Source organism: Hyla sarda, chromosome 4 (assembly GCF_029499605.1).
Source record: "Hyla sarda isolate aHylSar1 chromosome 4, aHylSar1.hap1, whole genome shotgun sequence".
Lineage (NCBI taxonomy): Eukaryota > Metazoa > Chordata > Amphibia > Anura > Hylidae > Hyla > Hyla sarda.
Genome location: NC_079192.1, coordinates 181582085 through 181597047, shown reverse-complemented (window position 1 = coordinate 181597047; position 14963 = coordinate 181582085). Strand labels below are relative to the sequence as shown.

At 44.4% G+C, this 14963-nt stretch overlaps 1 protein-coding gene across 2 annotated transcripts in view; it reads left to right on the top strand.

The window, feature by feature from the left end:
• Nucleotides 1–337: 337 nt before the first annotated feature.
• LOC130368782 (TRPM8 channel-associated factor homolog) overlaps nucleotides 338–14963 on the top strand; it is a 78287-nt gene continuing 63661 nt past the window's right edge. For both annotated transcript variants that reach the window (XM_056572993.1, XM_056572992.1), the window contains exon 1: nucleotides 338–825. In XM_056572993.1, coding sequence (XP_056428968.1) covers nucleotides 635–825 — 191 coding nt within the window. In that variant the 5' untranslated portion in view covers nucleotides 338–634. The remainder of the gene's footprint in view (nucleotides 826–14963) is intronic.

Sequence of the window (14963 nt, the reverse complement as noted above, 5' to 3'; positions counted from 1 at the left end):
GATTGGTTGCTATGGGAAACTCCTCTGGACAGCTTTTGATAAATCTCCCTCTATGGGGGAGATTAATCAAAACCAGTGTAGAGGAAGAGTTGTGCAGTTGCCCATAGCAACCAATCAGATTGCTTCCTTCATTTTTGAAAAGGCCTCTGAAAAATGAAGGAAGCGATCTGATTGGTTGCTATGGGCAACTCAGAAACTTTTCCAGGAAAAGCTGCTGAGTTGCCTATAGCAACCAATCAGATTGCTTCTTTCATTTTGCAGAGGCCTTGTGAAAAACGAAAGAAGCGATCTGATTGGTTGCTATGGGCAACTCAGCAGCTTTTCCAGGAAAGTAAAGTTAAACCACAACACTGTAACACTCTGTCCCATCCCAGGACTCTAACCAGTGGCAGTCTCCCATCCAATGTGCTGCCAAGACAGTCCTTGCTTATCTTACTGTTTTACATGCTGTGAGATCCCCATAGACCACAATGAACCTATTGGTTTCAATGGGCAAAAAATTCCAGTGTTAATGCACAAGTCATAGTTCCCTATACCATTAAAGAAGGGAGGGCGCAATATTCGTGAATATGCACATATATTTTCGCATATGCGCAAAAAAGAAAAAAAGCGAATATAACGAATATGCGAATATATGACGAATATTCGTCCATATATTCGTGAAATATCGCGAATTCAAATATGGCCTATGCCGCTCATCACTACCGGGCAGTCAGCCAATCACCCCACTCTACTCTGTAACCCTTTCCTCTCTGGTTTCATGCTGTACATGTTACGCAGAGGAAGATGCTTGGAGCTTGCCTGCAGTAATCAGAAGACATTACGGTGAGTTCATAACAAGATAAAATGTATAAATATTATAAATAAATACATTTAGGCTAGGATTCCACTGAGATTTTTGCCCTGCGATTTTTGTGGCATAAAAACGCCAGAAAAACTGCCACAGTTTTTCCCTGCGTTTTGGAGTTTTTTCTTGCATTTTTACCTTTGTGTGGAATTTGCCTTTTTTTGCCCCTTTGGCGTTTTTTTTTTTTACAAAATAGTTGGGTACCAAAAAATCAAAAAAATTAAAAAAAGATGCAGTAGGGATGTAAAAATGTATTTAACTAAATGTTTATTTTTTATAACAAAATTTTAATAATTTTTTTATAAAGTGTGTGTGTTTAACTTTTTTTTCTCTCTTTTTTTTCCACATTTTCTATGTAGTACTACTACTCCCAGCATGGAACACACTGTTCCTGTACCTGTACTATAGACATATCGCCCCGGGTGTCAGTCTGACACCCGATGCGATCATCCATAATATAGCAGAGATGGAGCGGCTGTATACAGCGCTCGCACGTCTGCTCTGTATTCTGAGTGATGTTCTATTCACATCACTGGCCATTCATATTTTCCGCCCAGAGCTGTGATTGGCTGGATGGTTGCAGCCAATCACAGCTCTGAGGAAAATATGAATGAATGAGTGGCCGGCACGGAGTATAGTGCAGAGCAGGGATGTGAGCGCTGTATACAGCCGCTCCATCTCTGCTATAGACAGGACGATCACAGCGGGTGTCAGTAGTGATACCCGCTGTGATCTGTTCTTACCTGCAGGTACTCCTACTCCTAACAGGGAGCACACTCTGCTCCATGCTGGGAGCTGTAGTACCTGCATTAATAGACAGATCGCAGCGAGTGTAATTTCTGGTACCCGCTGCGATCTGTCTATTAATGCAGGTACTACAGCTCCCAGCATGTTGGGAGTAGTAGTACTTGTAGTTAAAGAGGTACTCCGGTGAAAAACTTTTTTTTTTAAATCAACTGATGCCAGAAAGTTAAACAGATTTGTAAATTACTTCTATTAAAAAATCTTAATCCTTCCTGTACTTCTTAGCTGCTGAATACTACAGTGGAAATTCTTTTCTTTTTGAAACACAGAACTGTCTCCTGATATCAAAGAGCACAGTGCTCTCTGCTGACATCTCTGTCCATTTTATGAACTGTCCAGAACAGCATATGTTTGCTATGGGGATTTCCTTTTACCCTGGACAGTTCCTAAATTGGACAGAGATGTCACAGAGAGCACTGTGGTCATGATGTCAGCATCAAACAACAACCTTGGGGATATATGTCCCCTCAGGGAAACCCTGAATAGAGACCCTCTATGGTCTAAAACTTAACTTTTAATCAATTTCAAAATAATAATTTTTGTGCTCAAATTTACCACTAGGTGGCAGTGTATGCTTTAAAATTACAGTCCCTATTTGTAGTAATTTTTATCGCATTCTATGCGGGGATGTATCCGATCACGGGGCTCTGTTTGCAGCACTCTGCTCTGACACCATCTACAGACATAGTGTCACAGCGCTCCGTGATCCATCCACATTATGAGTACGGGGACTGAGCTAAAAACTTCCTCCTCTGTCTCAACGTTTCGCTAGTTGGGTCTAGCTTTTTCAAGAGTATGAGGTACCTCATACAGGGAAGAGCGGCCGGACACATCTATACATTATACAGGAGGATCGCAACGGGCGATCTGTCAATTAGTACAGGTACTACTACTCCCATCATGGAACAGTGTGTTCCATGCTGGGAGTAGTAGTACTACCTAAAAAAAGTTTTAAAAAAAAGTGAAACACACTCACACTACATTTTTATTATTGTCGGCTACATTTTTAGTGCTTTACCCGCCCACATAAATTGATCCCTGTTTAAAAATTAATAAACATTTTGTGATAAAAAGATAAATCTCATTAGATACAATTTTTTCCATCACTACTGTATCTTTTTTATTTTTTATTTTTTTTGTTACCCTACGAAATTTTAATAAAAAAAAGGTATCTCCATCACTTTTTGGGATCGCTAAAGTCCAAAAAAGAATAAAAAACGCCTGAAAAAACGTCAAACTACCTCTCTGACCGCTCCGTCACTGTCACATTTTCCGGCTCTATTTCCTCTTCTCTTCCCCTTGCTGTCGGGGTTCCCCAGGGATCAGTCTTGGGTCCTCTCCTCTTTCTCTCTACACATCCAGCATTGGAAAAACTATCAATAGATTTGTATCATTACCATAGAACACAGAATCCAGCACTGTCACTATATGTTCTGCACTGTTTTACCTATTGATATGCTTGGCGGTGTAAACGTGGAGTGTGAACAGGTGCTGCTTGCATGAAACAACAAACAGACAATAGCTTGAAGAATAGGAACAGAGCACTCACCCGGTGAGCTGGCTTCAGCATTTACTCTCAGAATCCATCTGGATTCTTTTAAGAGTAACGTTTGGTGCCTATCTTTACCTTGGGCTGAAATTTCCACTCTTTCAAGTGCTCAAAATTTTAACGCATCAGTGTTATTATGACATATGGACATGTGATTTATAAATCTGGCTGAATCTTTGCCAGTACAGAGAGATCTTAAATGTTCCCTTATTCTGTGGAATAGGGGGCGCTTAGTTTTCCCTACATAAAAGAAACCGCACACACAGATCATGCAGTACACTACATAATTCGATTTGCATTTGATCGGTTGCTTAACATGCACTGTATAGCTCCCTAATTTAATGATTCTGGTTTTTCTATTCATACTACAGAATTAATTTTTTCACAAGTGGTTACCCCTCTACTTTTAGTCCACCCATCACACCAGGCAGCCCAATAGATTTGTTTTACAGCACTGACTTCAAAGAGATGAGAGCATTACAATATCCCAAAGCAGGGAATAACATATCTAAACAAGAACAGCTAGGCCTCGATTGGCTAGCTAACAGCAGTGTCATCACCATCTCTAGGGCTGACAAAGGTGGTGCCGTAGTGGTGTGCTGGATTCAATAGGAAATTAAAGCTGTGGAGTGAACATGATAACATCTCAGGGGTCTGACGAAGCACCTAACAGTGTGATACGGTCAGTGGCCCGACACCTGATCTCCCCCGCTACCATCTACAGCCTCCCTGTTCTTTCACCGACCTGACAGGATTCGAGACATACTGCTGCAGCCAGCTCACCGGGTGAGTGTTCTGTTCCTATTCATTTCAAATTCATTTCGATGATCCGCTGCTCAAAACTTCTTCCTTTGATATCACTCTTGCACTTCTACGAAATACCTATGACTGTCTATCTGCTGTCTCAAATATCATGTCCTCCCTCTATCTGAAACTGAATCTTTTTAAAACTGCACTTCTTGTATTTTCTCCATTGACTAATCTACTTAAACCTGACATTTCCATGACAGTTTTGGCATTGGCGTGCTGCTCTTTCCATTATTCTAGATAGATAGATAGATAGATAAATAGACAGATAGAGAGATGATAGATATGAGATAGCTAGATAGATAGCTATAGATCAATGTAGGCAGCACACCAAAATCAGTGCAAAATTCAAGTGTTTATTCCAAGGATAGGTGACAACGTTTCGGCGATCTCACACCACCATTTTCAAGTGACGTTTTGGCGATCTCACACCGCCATTTTCAAGTGTGTGAGATCGCCGAAACGTTGTCACCTATCCTTGGAATAAACACTTTTGCACTGATTTTGGTGTGCTGCCTACATTGATCTATACCTACTACGGACCAGAGCACCGAGGTTCTAGGGCGTGCACCCAACCACATTGTTTTCAGGAGGTGCTGCTTTCATTTGGATTAGATAGATAGCTAGATAGATAGATAGCAGATAGATAGATAGATGGATAGCAGATAGATAGATAGATGACAGGTATGAGATAGCTAGATAGATATGAGATAGATTGATAGATATATAGATATATGACAGATAGATAATAGATAGACAGAGAGAGACAGACAGATAGATGATATGTGATGGCCCAGTAGGGGAGATGTTACCCCATACCCTTGCTTCCCTGTCCGGCAGCCTCCCTTCAGTGTCCCCTGGGCCCCTTGTACTTGTTTCTCCCCTGTATATATAGGTTTTGCTATGTATTATAATATATAATGTGTTGTTGCTTTAAGAAATGTACCATGTGATTGTTACCCAGGAGGTACCAGTGACCAGGTGATCCCAGGGGTGACCTATGGGCTCCCTGCTATACTCCCCCATAGCTAGCTCACTCTCTTTTGAGCTCTGCTCTTGTTGCTGAGGTCCAGTGCAGTGAAGTTGAGTCCTAGTGTGAGTGTCCAGAGTCATTGAAGGCCTCAAGTCAAGTCAACAGCCACAGTCAATTGCAAGTAAGCTACAGTCATAACTTTGTCAGTCATCAGTCAAGTCAAGTCAGTCTCTGTCAGCAACTGTCAAGTCAACGTGGCCTGCATTAAATTGTCCAGTCCTACTACAAGTCCCAGCAAGCCCTTAAGGTCTCTGAGTCACTGGTCACCTCCGTGGGCCCTGGCTGAACTGTATAAACGTTACCATCTGTCTACCCTCAGTAAAGCTACCATTATCCGTAACTTGGCATTGGAGTCTTTTGCCACTGTGCCTAGCCCAGGATCTAGCAGTATACCTTCAGGTGGTATTGAGGATAAACCACGCCATGGCGTCACAAATACAAGGGGTTAATGCCATCTGCCCCTAGGGTAACAGCATCTGCCCTCATCACACCCTGTTACCACAGATAGATATATGGTGGCCCAGTACAGGAGTTGCACCCCTGTACCCTTTCTTTCCTGTCAGGCGGACTGTCCCTCTTTTATGTATACAAGTCCAACAAAGAGAAAGAAAAAGAGTCGCACTCACCGCAAATGTAGATCTTCAGGCTTTAATCAGATAGCGCTGAGACAAAGAGGTATAAATCCGACATCGGGAGGAGCGGGGAGGGTGCAGGGGAACAATAGAACAAGACTTGTTCTGTTGTTCCCCTGCACCCTCCCCGCTCCTCCCCATGTCGGATTTATACCTGTTTGTCTCAGCGCTATCTGGTTAAAGTCTGAATATCTACAATTGCGGTGAGTGCGACTCTATTTCTTTCTCTTTGTTGGACTTGTATTCTGCTTATGGCTTATTAGAGTCGGCACCCCGCGTACACAGAGACTTCCGACACTGTGGCTATTCATATTGATTATTGCACCTGCAGTGCCTAGTGTCTCTTTGCTTACCTTCACACCTCTTTTATGTATGTCATACAAATGGTTAATTATACATTGTGTTGTCTATTATAATGTCATTATACTGTGCCTTTAAATACTGTTACTAAGTGCTGTAACCAAGGAAGGTACCAGTGATCACGTGACTGACAGGGTGACCTATGGGACCCCTCCACAGTCTCCCCCATATAAACCCTGGGAGGAGCTAGTGCAGTCTCTTGTGTAGTTGCTGCTTAGGAACAGAGAGGTCAAGTCCTGAGAGAGTGTCTGGTGTCCTGAGGAGGCCTAAAGCCTACCACACAGCCACGCTTCCACAAATCCAGTACCCCACAGGTGAACGGCAAAACCTGGTAAGCTATATACGGTGTGAAGTCAGTCTAGTCAAGTCAGTCAAGATCAGTCTGTATACAGTCCCAGCGAGCCCTAAGGTCTCTGAAGTCACTGGTCACCTTCTTGGAACTAACTGAGCTGTCAAGACTATTACACCTGACTACCTCAGTAAAGCTGCCATTGTTCCATAACTTGGTCATTGGCATCAGAGTTATTATTTGCCCCGTGCCTAGCCCAGGATCCAGTGGTATACCTTCTGGTGCTGAAGAGGTTAAACCCCACCCTGGCATGACGAACACAAGGGGTTAATGCCATCTGCCCCTGGGGTAATAACATCTGCCCTCCAACACACCCTCACCACAACTTTTGGTGTAAGCAACAGGGTGTGTGCCTTATTCAAAAGTACCTCCCAGTCTGAATTGTGTCCAGTATTTCAGAGTAAAATGCACAAGTGTGCGCCAAAAATTGCACCAGAAAGTGTCCGGGACTTTGTCAGTGAAATCTGCTTATTGCGAGGTGCTTGTGAAATAGAGGGGGAGGGGAAGAAAAGTCTGCTATCTGCCATTGTGAACCGTAAAAAAATTGTGTAGGCCTGTGTGAAGGTTGTACCTAAAAGAGTTAATCTTGTCCAGTGTTTCCCGCTCGTAAGCGGTCGCAGGTCCGCCCACGTCAGTCCCCAGCTATGACGCCTCCACAATCCAGCGAGGAGGAACCAATGGACCGCCCTGTGTTGCACAGGGGAAGACTTTCCTTACTGGACCCAAACAGGAAGTTCCCTGGGTGCAGCTATCTTGGAAGTACCTGAATTTGTCACTACTGTCTTCTTATTGTCCACAAGTCTGGTTGCAAGGCTGTTTGCCACCGGGTACCTGCAAAATAGAGGGGGAGTGTCTGCTGTAGTACCCCCATCATTCAAACCGGAGCCGCTGCAGCTCCTCACCAGCTCTCTTAAATGGGAACGCACGTCATCCTTCTTAAAGCAACAACGCACTCAAAAATCAAGGAGATGTCTGAACCCAGTACCACAGATCAACCGGGCACCAGCGCCCCCTTCATCTCCAGCAGCGAGGTCATCACCTGCTCCAGCAGCCAGGGTCCTTCCCCCCTGCCTCCAGCAAGCATCAACAGTCCTGGTGATTCAACATCTGCACCGGTATTCATGTGGAACCCTGTCCTTCCTACCTACAGTGGAGACCCCTTCCTCCTGAGGGAAGAGAGGATCCAAGCTTGTTTGTCTTTTACTCTTTCCCTCCTAACCAACAGGTGCAACTGCTAACAGGACAACTCCAGGGACCGGCACTAGAGGAACTTCGCACCTGGCCAGCATCTGAGAAGGCGACGGTGGAGCAGATCTTTGAAGGCCTGTACCAGGTATTCGAGTCTCATTTATTGATGGAGCCCATACTAAATGGGACAAGGCCCAATTGAGAATTTTAGCAGTCCAAAACCCCAATATGTAATTTCCTGCTTTTAAAAGACTGGCTATCCAAGTGATTAAGTACTGGACTGAATTAGAGGAAGTTTGTACTTCGCTTACACCTGATCCAGAGCCACTAGGGGGCGCCCCAGCGCAACCTACTTTGCCAGTCACTACATTCTACAGTCTACAGAGTGTTAGGCAGGACATTGAGCAGTTGACTAAGGCAGTTAAGGAGCTTTCCACCCAGCCTGCTCCACCTGACCAAGAGCCACCCTTGCCTAGGAAACCTGCCCCTTCTTCAGCTCCCCGCAATCCCAGTTACCGTAATCCTCCACCCAACAGATACTCGGGGATTCTGAGACCTTTTTGCACCTATTGTAACAAGCCCGGCCATTGGAAAATGCAGTACTGGGATTTAAACTGATTCACCCTGAGATCGAGGACCGGCCCTCAGGAAAACAATCACCAGGTACAACCCTCGAACGACCTAAATCACGACTCTCCCTTTATCTCATTTCCTGTCCCCTTGTAACACTAATTTTAGAAGGTGTACCTCTAGAGGCATTAATCGATACAGGGTCACAAGTGTCTACCATATCTAAAAGTGTTTTTTACTAGCATTGGGATGCTAGTCTATTATGTGAGCCTGAGGATGTTAATTTCAGAGTAGTTGCAGGTAATGGGCAACCAGTCCCCAGACATGGATACTGGGAGCCAACCATTCAATTGGGTGAACATGTACTTAAAGGGCAGGGAGTGATTGTAACTAATGTGACAGATAAGGGGTCAGCTGAATTTATATTGGGGATGAACATTATGAGGAATTGTTTTACTGAAATTTTGGATGCCTTGTATGCCTCTCTTCCCCATATGCCCCCTTCAGACCGGCAGGCTGTGCAGCACCACCGAAAAGTCCTACAAGCTGAACAGAAGTTTGCCAACAAGCAAGGAGAGATCTGCAGAGTACGAGTTCAAGACATCAGGTCGGTGACCTTACAACCCAACACTGAAACCATCATATGTCCCGGAGTCAAGAATCGGAGTTATCAGGTCCTGCTGGAAGCCAAGCAGCTAGGAGATCATCCTTAAGTCCAAGCTGCAAGGAGCCTCGTCACTGTCTCGAATGGAAGAGTCCCAGTACGGTTAGTGAACCAGTCTGATTCTGCTACCGTTTTACCCAAGTATACTCCAGTGGTTCACTTGTACCTTCTAGAGTCCAAGGACATAGTGACAGAGGGTCTAGTGGCCCAACAATGTGTGGCTCAAGTTACTGGTGGATCCAGTACTAATCCCCCAGAGCCATGGTTGTCACAGCTCCAGGTTGGGGACGACACTACCCCACGGGACCAGGTCAATGGAGTCATCAATGTTGCCAAAAGGTATCATGAGGCTTTCAGCAAACACCCCAAAGACTTTGGAAAAACTTTGATGGTCCAGCACCGAATCCTCACAGGCGACAGTCCCTCCATCAAGGAGAGACACCGTCTGGCCGCACCAGGCATGTATCAGACTGTCAAAAAGGTGCTGGCAAACATGAAAGAGGCGGACGTGATACAGGAAAGTCAGAGTCCCTGGACTTCTGTGTCGACTACAGGAAACTGAACAATGTCACACATAAGGACGCTCATCCTTTGCGAAGAATTGAGGAGTCGCTTACTGCCCTCGGGTCTTCTGCTTACTTCTCTACTCTGGATTTGATCAGCAGGTACTGGCAAGTGCCCATGGCCACGGAAGACAGGGAGAAGACCGCCTTTGTGACACCCATGGGGTTGTTTGAGTTTAAAAGTATGCTGTTTGGGCTATGTAATTCCCCTGTTACGTGCCAGCATCTGATGGAAATGTGCCTGGGCCATCTGAATTTCCAAAGTGTCTTATTATACCTGGATGATGTCATTGTGTATTCCAAGTCTTACCAGGAACACCTCAGGAACAGTCATCTGTCAGACGTCTTTCAAGTCCTGATCAAGCATGGGTTGAAGATCAAACCATCAGTGTGACACTTGCTCAGACCTCAAGTCCATTACCTGGGCCACGTTGTCAGTGCAGATGGAGTTCAGCCAAATTCTGAAAAGGTGGATGCTATCAAGAACTGGCCTACCCTGTGCATGGTGAAGAATGTCAGGAGCTTCCTGGGATTTGCCGGGTACTACGACGCTTCATCCCACACTTCGCCTAAATTGCGAGGAACCACCTGTTAAAAGACGTGGTTTGTGAACCAGAATGTTGTGATCGCCCTCACGGATGGTGAACCCAGGTCCGAAAAGGTTAAAGAAGACCTGGAAGACTCTCCTAAAGGAAAGTCAAGTTATGGGGGATCTGTTGGACTACCTTCTGGCGAAAAAAGGTACCAACCCATCTACGCCGGGCCCATTGTGACTACAAATTGAAGCGTCTGTGGCGACAGAGGAAGCGACTGTTTGTGCACAAAGGACTGTTGTACCGAAATTTTTTGGATCCAGTCTCTGGTGATCGACTTAATCAGATTATGGTTCCCCAAAGAAATGCGGCAATGGTCCTCAACGTATATCATGACCAGTCGGGACACTTTGGAGTCCACAAGACCGAAGCCACTGTCAGCCAAAGATTCTACTGGATTGGAATGTGGAGTGACATTGAGAAATGGTGCAGTGAATGTTCTATCTGTAATGTCACCAAGAATGTGCGCAAGGACACAAGAGCACCCCTCCATTCCATCCAGAGTGACAGACCCAACCAGTTGGTCGCGCTAGACCACGTGAAATTGTCTCCTACCCGGTCCGGGTATACCTATGCTCTCATTACAGTGGATCATAACTCCAAATGGGTTGTTGATGTTCCCGTCAAAGATCTCCCCACCAAGACAGCAGCCCAGATGTTCTACTCTAAAAAGGTGCCAACCCTTGGATGTCCTGAGTCTGTCCTAACTGACCGTGAGGCCCAACTCTTCCATGAACTATGTCAATTCCACGACTGCAAGAAACTCCAAACCACTGCCTATCACCCTCAGGGGAATGGGCTCTGTGAGCAGATCAACCAAGTCTTCATTCATATGGTGCGAGCAGCCTCTGTGTCAAGACAAGAAGAATGGCCCCAGTTACTGCCCAAGTTGTTGCAAATTTATAACAATACAGTACACTTCTCCACTTGATACACGCCCTTCTACTTTATGATGGGACGACACGGTCAACTGCCGAAAGACTGGACATTTGGGTTGCCAGCCCCGATCAACAATTCCCCGCAAACGTCCCTCGAGTGGGTTTCCGATCATCAGAGGAGGATTCAAGAGGCCATAGAGATTGTCAGTAAGAAAATGGGCGAGGCAACAAGATTATTACAACCGCCATGCCTCAGCCAAACTACTCGAGGTGGTTTACAAAGTTTGGCTACAGGAAGTTCCCGAGAATGGACAAATGGGAAATATCTGGGAAACAGAACCCTACATGGTAACGGCTATGTCCGATGTTTACGAAGTTCAGAAGCCTGGGTATGAGCCACAAGTCGTCCATCGAAATTGTATCAAGATCTGCCTAAAAGAAGATCTACTAGTACTTCCTCCACCGCCTTCAGATGTCAGACCTGCAAGGGAATATGTTCCTGGCGAAAGGATTCATCCATCCATGGATTTCCCTATGTTCTCTCCTTGTCAACCAGCATTCATCTGTTTGCCTCCAGCACCAGGACTGGTCCAGCCAGCGTTAGTCAACACGCCAGTTCCTGCTCTTTTACCGTTGGCTCCAACTTATATACCTGTTTCAAGAGTGCCGGCAATAGCCCTGGCTTCTCCAATTCAAGTAACTGCGGTCACGATTCCAGCAACTCCCGAACAAATTCCAGCCCCTGTGTTTGCGGAAGAAGAGCCTGCTGAAGTTTTAGAAGTGCCATCAGTTCCTGATTCTCCAGAGGTGGTTATGCACAGATCCCAAAGGTCCACACAAGGTCAAATACCAGCAAGGTATAGAGAGTAAAAGTACTCATGTATAAAAGTTATACTAATGTATAGTCAGTATAGAATACTTAATCCTAACTCATTTCATGTACAGATAATCAGTGATGTACATGCATCTTATGTATCCAATTATGTACTCACCGGGACATAATTAGTCAGCTAGCGTGTAAACAGATCATTGCGCATGAGCGTCGCTCATGCGCGATGATTTGTTTACATGCTAGCTCCCGGTGAGTGACCATCCTTATAGCCACTGTATATATTGATTTTAATTGCACAAGGATATTTTGCATGTACAATGAATGTCCTAATTAGGGTGTTTTCACGACTGTAGCACAGTACTGCACATGTATAATGCTATATGTATGCACTTTGGATATACCTATATGGAGTACACATGATGGAATGTTTTTTTTTCACTTACCTCTGTTTTGATATGGTGTATTTTGATATTTTTTCACTTAATTGTAAACCTGATTGCACTATTGGTATCAGATTAGTACCCTTATATAAAGTGTGTTGTTCACTATGTATACTGAGCTTTAAAAAGACCAGGAGAGCTGATTGAAACGTTGTTCTTGGACACTCTGTTTATGGAATAAATCCACATAAGTTTTTCACTGATTTTTTGTGTGGTGCGGAAATTTCTCTTCTAGATAAGTACATAGATATAAGATAGATAGATGATAAAAATCAGATAGATAGATAAATAAATATCCATTGTATCAGCAGCACTCAATGAATAAAATGTATAAGGCAAGAAGCGGGTGCAGGTAATTGCTCAGGAATAGTCCATAGATCCCGTTCAGTACACAAAATCTAAAATCAATGCAGCTCTCTGTAGTTTGAAAACCGTGAACAAAATTCTTTAATCCATCAAAAAACATAGTGTAATGTACTTTGCTTTTTCAATGTATAATTTCGTTCACTGATTGATTAATTGTTTTTCGCAAGTATGGAGTGTATAAATTGATGCACAAATCTCTCCTTGTTGCTTGAAAAAGATCCTGGAGTGGATCGAAACGTCGCCTGCCTGTAAAACTATGTTTTTAATGGATTAACAAATTTTCTTCACGTTTTTCAAACTAAGGAGTGCTGCATTCATTTTGGATTTTTAGAAAGATAGATATGAAATAGATATTAGATAGAAAGAGAAATTGATGCGCAGACTTATGCTTGTTCATGCATCTTTATGATTTATGTTATGCTCTTTTATTCTATCAAAACCCTGGTGTTGGAGGCAATTACCTAGATTTTTATAATCTTCTTAGCCTAAAATGGTCCTCCCTACTCTTCACTCTTCTGTTCATAACACTCTGAATGTTATGGGTTTCGACCCTTTATGCTGTTACTTGTGTGTTATTTCTCCATTATTTGGATTTGTATCTATGAAAAATTCTTTAATAAAAATAACAGTAAAAAAGAGTAAAAAAAACTTTCAGTAACATTATTTTATCTTCACTTATTTTCTTCCATTGACAGCTAATTATATCATACTTTGATTACTATCATTACTATCAATTTATTAACAAAGACCACAGATTATATTACAAGCATTACTGGTAAATACAAATTATTTCTAATGTTTTGTTTTGCATTCCATACAGAGGACGTGATATAATTACTAGTTTAGTAATAGAGATCAATTCAATGGTAATCGTAGAGTCTAAATGTCATGCAAGAAATTTCCATAGCAATTGGATTTAACATTACACAAGTAAGAAGAGCAATTTAAAAGGTCAATGTTCTACTACATGTTCATATTCTACTACTTGAATTCTTCATTGTTCCTTAGCAAAGGCACACACAAAACAGCAGCCAAATACACTAAGTGTCAGTTAGTAGATAATAGCTCTAGCAGGATGAGAAGCTAAAATCTCAGGGTGGCATGATTCTGAAAATCAATCAGTCTTATCAAATCTAGAACATTAAGTCAAATTGGAAAATAAAGTAGTTTTATGATTATGGCATACATAGGTCTGTAATCTATAGGTCCAAGTGATAATGGGAGCAAACGGAGTGAAGGAAACCCATAGCGGAGTGGCGACTTGACGAGGGGTTTAGTGGTACCCCTTCTCACTGTTCTTTAGGATTGAGGTCCCTGTAGGATCAGTAGGTAGTTTGGGGGGGGGGGGAGGGCAGGTTATTTGTGGGCACTGCCCCTTTAAGAACGGTTTTGCAGTGTGAGGGAAGCAGCGGAGGGGTTAACCTTTAGGGGAGGAGTGTGGAAGGTATATAAAGGGGGCAGAAGGGGAGGAGACTCCAGACGGCGGGAAAAAGTTAGGGAAGAAGGTAGCTTATCATCAAGTACGGAGCGCCTCATGGGGCGCGTCAGTTGCAGCCACAAGAGAGGTTAAATCCGGATGCTGCTTCTCGGTACCGTCACCACATACAGAGCCCCAGTAGGGCAGGTACTCCTGGTGGGGTGGAGGCTGTCCTCCTTCTCCTTATTGCAGGGATGGCTCCTGATGCGGCCGCATCTCCTGCTGTGACCCCTGGACAGGAGTGCGACCCGACGTGTGGAAGGTGCTGAGTCAGGGGCAGTCTATAACAGGTGGAGGTCCTGCCCCTCGGAGAGTGGCTCAGATGTCTTCCCCCAAACCTCCCCCCCCTTCCCTGCAGTGCAATGATCATCAAAGTGCGGCTGATTCTCCTGAGGAAGGACTTCCGCTCTTTCTTCTGGGACTGATGTCGGGGCAGAGGAGGAGTCAATGTCGGTGAAGCAGTCTTCACCCTGCAGCCCTGGCTGCGGCTGGTCATTTGCTGGTGCCAGAGTGTGGCAAGGCAGGTTCCTCCGTGGGTCCCTCCTCTTCTTCTGTGCTGAGGTCTGAGGTTTGCCTTTTCTTGGAGCTGGTGTCCAGAGTTGCAGCTGCTGGAGCATCTGTTTTAGGTGAGTAACATTTGGTGCGGGATGTTGGGGGTGGGGTGTTGTCCAAAAGTGCAATGGGGGATTGTTGGGTTTTTTGTCTCAACATTTGGACACGGTGGGCGCTGTGAATTCTCCATTGCCGGTGTGGAACGTGGCTGGTGCCCGCGGCTGTGCCTGCTCCAGGTACTGCAGTTGAGCCTGCTCTGGGTCCTGCAGGTGGTCCTTGCATCCTTTAGAAAAGTTTAATTTAGATGATAAGATCTAAGCCTTAGGAGAGTAAGAAGTAAGAAGGAGGAGGAATAAAATAGATGGCATCGGCTGATTCTGTGCTCTTTTAAAAATTGGAGGCAGGCGTGTTCCATTTTGGCTAGCGTGATATGTGAGAGAACACTGTTCAATGCTGTTT